This window comes from Halyomorpha halys, unplaced genomic scaffold (genome assembly GCF_000696795.3).
Source record: "Halyomorpha halys isolate HHAL.00 unplaced genomic scaffold, Hhal_1.1 Scaffold307.1, whole genome shotgun sequence".
NCBI classification, from domain to species: domain Eukaryota; kingdom Metazoa; phylum Arthropoda; class Insecta; order Hemiptera; family Pentatomidae; genus Halyomorpha; species Halyomorpha halys.
Genome location: NW_027107991.1, coordinates 270,150 through 274,147, shown reverse-complemented (window position 1 = coordinate 274,147; position 3,998 = coordinate 270,150). Strand labels below are relative to the sequence as shown.

At 34.7% G+C, this 3,998-nt stretch overlaps 1 protein-coding gene across 1 annotated transcript in view; it reads left to right on the top strand.

The window, feature by feature from the left end:
• Positions 1-3,121: 3,121 nt before the first annotated feature.
• Positions 3,122-3,998, top strand: part of LOC106681083 (15-hydroxyprostaglandin dehydrogenase [NAD(+)]) — a 16,952-nt gene continuing 16,075 nt past the window's right edge. Inside the window, exon 1 of the mRNA XM_014421231.3 lies at positions 3,122-3,277. Within this exon, the coding sequence (XP_014276717.3) occupies positions 3,122-3,277 (156 nt within the window). The remainder of the gene's footprint in view (positions 3,278-3,998) is intronic.

Here is a 3,998-nt window from a genome sequence, read left to right as displayed (position 1 = left end):
ACGGGCTGTAGAAGCTCATTGGTAAGGCAATGGACTACTAACTTCAAGGACTTGGAGTTCGAATCCGGTTGTACAGATATTTATTATCTGTTTCGCTGTAATCGTTGAGTCAGCCATCTGGGCTCGGGAGCACTCTGAGGTCCACCCAGCCTCATAAAGTGGTTACCCTTAATTGGGTAAAAATCTGGCGGTCGTGCGTGATTCTGAACAAATCACCTCCTTGCACACCCGTTGGCCCAGTAACAGTACTTCCTTACAAAGTAGGACCCTTCATGGGTTGTAGCGGTACAGATTTAATTTTAATTTAATGAGAACTGGTTAGTATGTTGAGCGGTATGGTATACCTCACGCGCCGGCGGAGACAAAATTATCTTTTATTAGGTTTTTAAAATTTTTTTTTTAAGCTTTTATTTAAAACTTGAAAAGTTTTGTTTTAAATAAAAATTATCATACGATTTCGGTTTATTTATTTTTCCTAGTATACAAATTGTGTTTAAAACTTGTTTTTACTATAATTATTATATAAACCTTCGATCCCGCTGTAAATTTTAATTACTTGACAATAATAAAATTTATTGGACAAATTAAATCTGTATCGGTACAACCCATGAAGGGTCCAGTGGTGCACAGTACTTTGTAAGGACGGTTATGCAAGAAGGTAATTTAGTCATAATCACGCTCGACCCCCAAATATTTACCCAATTAAGGGTACCCACGTTATGAGGCTGGGTTGATTCCGGAGGGCTCCCAAACCCGCAGGGCTGACTCAATGAATATAGATAACTGATAATAATTACCTGCCACAGCCGGATTCGAAACTGGGTCCTTGGAGTTAGTAGTCTATTGCCTTACCAATGAGCTACCACCCACTATATTATCATAATCTCAATATGACATAATAATTATAATATCATTCCGTGCAAACCATAGATTCATCATCGTATATTTCTGCAATGGATCGGGGACTAAACTCGGCGAGCCAAGAGGGGTAGAGATGGGACCGGTTTTTTTTTTCGTGGCTTCAAGATCACCTTGTTCTTTCTTCCAGTCCACGAAAAAGTTAATCCAACTGTGAACATCGATTTCGAACAATCTACCGAATAAGATTAATTTTTATTAAATAAAAAAATTACTTTCGTTTATTGGACTGCCGTCAAAATAGCCCTGAAGAAGCCCTGCAACGTGTGGCGAAACGTTGGCTCATTAAAATAGTATATTTCTACTATTTGAGTTTTTCTTGACCGCACCCGGACCATATTCCTTTCATAATTTTTATTATATTAATTATTAAGAGTTTTAGGACGTCCAGAAATGTGGATTTCCGCGTTGAATTTGTTAGAAATTAATTTTTAAAATATTTGAAGATTTATAGTTTATAGGCTGGGTTTTATGCATTGGGTTCCTATATTATATACGGATCAGATAGGAGAAGAGTCAGATATACTTCTGTACGTTTTTATTAGTTAGTTTAATTTAGTTTACAAGAGTTGCTTTAACTAGTTAGTGCATAACTTCCTAGTGCTTCGTCCTCTTGCTGATCTGGACCAGCCTTTTCCTCCAGGACTTCACCCACCTTCTTCTGGGCCATCCCCGTCCTCTTCTCCCCGGTGGAAAGTGTGAAAAACCCTATAAAATGAAATGTATCTAATCATGTTAATGAGTGTGGTTTCTAGCACTCAAATACCTATAAATGAATTCACCATGATCGGTTCTCCCATCAAACATTATTTGTGAGTCGTCGATCCAATCATATATATGTTATTTTTACTGGTTGTTTTTATTTTGTTTTAAACTATACAACAAAAATATTTCGGCCAAGTCTGTATCAAAGAAAGTTAGTCTGCAAATTGTAGTTTTTCAAAAATAGGTTTCTTACTTGAAATATTGTTCCTGAAGTTCTTGGGCCACTTTCAATTTAATACTAGAAAAATTCCTTCTTATATTTCTTTGATAGAACAAACAAAATTAGCTTCATTGACCTTTGTCATGAGACTATTTTCCCATAAAAGATTAAATATTGGAGCAACTTTTGTGTAAGTATTGACGTATGAAGTCAGGAGCCATCTTGAAAGGTTTAACAAACATTAGTTGAGAAAAATGATCAAATTAACTACTACGAATCAGAATAACATTTTATTTATACCAAAAAATTATTTTAATGATGGAAAAAGCAAAATTTCTAATTTTGCACCTGAAAATATAATCAAAAAACAAAAAAACATTTATATGCATTCTATTGAATTCAACACCGTGAATGACAAAAGAACTCATGAGAAATATAGAAGATTTAAACAGTTTTAAAAATAGATGTTATTGCACAAAAAGTGCAGTTTCCCACCACTGTGAGGTGTGCCTCGATACTTTCGTTTACTGATTTACACTCATCCATCCTTATCTCATTTCTCAATCCAGCCTGGTGACACGGTGACACCTCTAGAAATCAATCTCAACCACATGCTCCTTTGAGTAAAAATCAAATCAAGTCATCCATCAGGACCTCAATGTTCTATATGTTGCCGATTAGGCCGAAACCAGATAAACTTCCCAACCACCCAAATTCACTTATTTCTAACATGGCTTCTCCTTCATTACCTAATAATCCTCCTAGGTGTCTGAAAAAAAGATGGCCTCGAGATCTTCTCTAGACATTTTATTGGAGTTCTATGAATGGGTACATTCTACCCCTCCCCATTTGTATCAGGCCAACATACTATAATCACCTACAGAAAATTTACTTGTTGTGTATATTTGTATACAGTCGTAAATAACAATAAATAAATAATAAAAAAAAAGTCATGTTAGACTCCACTAGGGCTTTGAAAATTCAACGCTGGTTTTCGATAGAAATATCTGTGTTCCAGAGGTTTAGGCGTGAAATTAAAGTAACCTTACGGAATTAGTCCACCTTCCTTCTGTCGTCATGCTCTGAGGACCCACCAGCATCCAAATAAGAATCTAGGTACTTAAATATGTTCAGCTTTTTACTAGCCTCCTTTTTAGACCTTTTTATTGAAGATAAAAATTAGCTCTTGGAACCATGACTTAAGTAAGCACATTTTTGTGTAATATTGTTACATATATTTATATAATTGTAAAAGAATTAAATCTTGAGAAGGGAATGATGTGCCAGAGAAAATGGTGGGGGTACTATATATCTGGTGGAGGACGCCAAGCCCGAGCAGTCGGCAACATGAAGGGAAAGATCGCGTTGATTACTGGAGGAGCCGCCGGCATCGGCAGGGCCATAACCGAGAGGCTGGCCAAGAGGGGGGCCAAGGTATGTCATCTTGATACTACATATGTATTGGATTAATTTCTTATACGTACAAAGGTAACTTGTGTCAGTAGTTGTAGATGTAGAAGAATTTACAATGAACAAAATTTTTTGCAGCGGTTTTTGACTCAGTAAAATGTTTTATACGAATTGGCTCCAAAATGTTGAATGCCATTCTTCTTGAGCTTTTACCATCTACCAGAGTTAGGTGAAAACTTGTTGAATCATTCATAAAAAAATATTGTTTCCTCGATAATTTTAATGTAGGAAAATGGTGCGGGTTGTCGGGAAGAAAGCCAAAAAATAGTATAAAACGATTTATTAGTAACCAAAATTTCGCTCCACTTTGCAGGGTTTTATCAGGACTAAAAGAGAACAAGATAAAAACATTGTAAAATATGATGAAACAATTAGAATACAAATAAAAATAGCGTAAAAAATTATAGCAAGACTGACGTGACTGATAAAAATAGCTTAAAAATTATATATAAAAATTAAGATTCTATATAAATAAAATCTTTAAAAAAGTAAAAAATAAATACATATTAAAAAGGTAATTTTATTCAATTATATTGAATATATAACTTTTACAGTCTTTCTATTCATTTTATAGTTGTTTTATCATAGTTTGCTAGTTGTAGATGTAGGATTTGTAGATCAGGAGTTGTAGATGTAGAAGAATTTACAATGAACAAAATTTTTTGCAGCGGTTTTTGACTCAGTA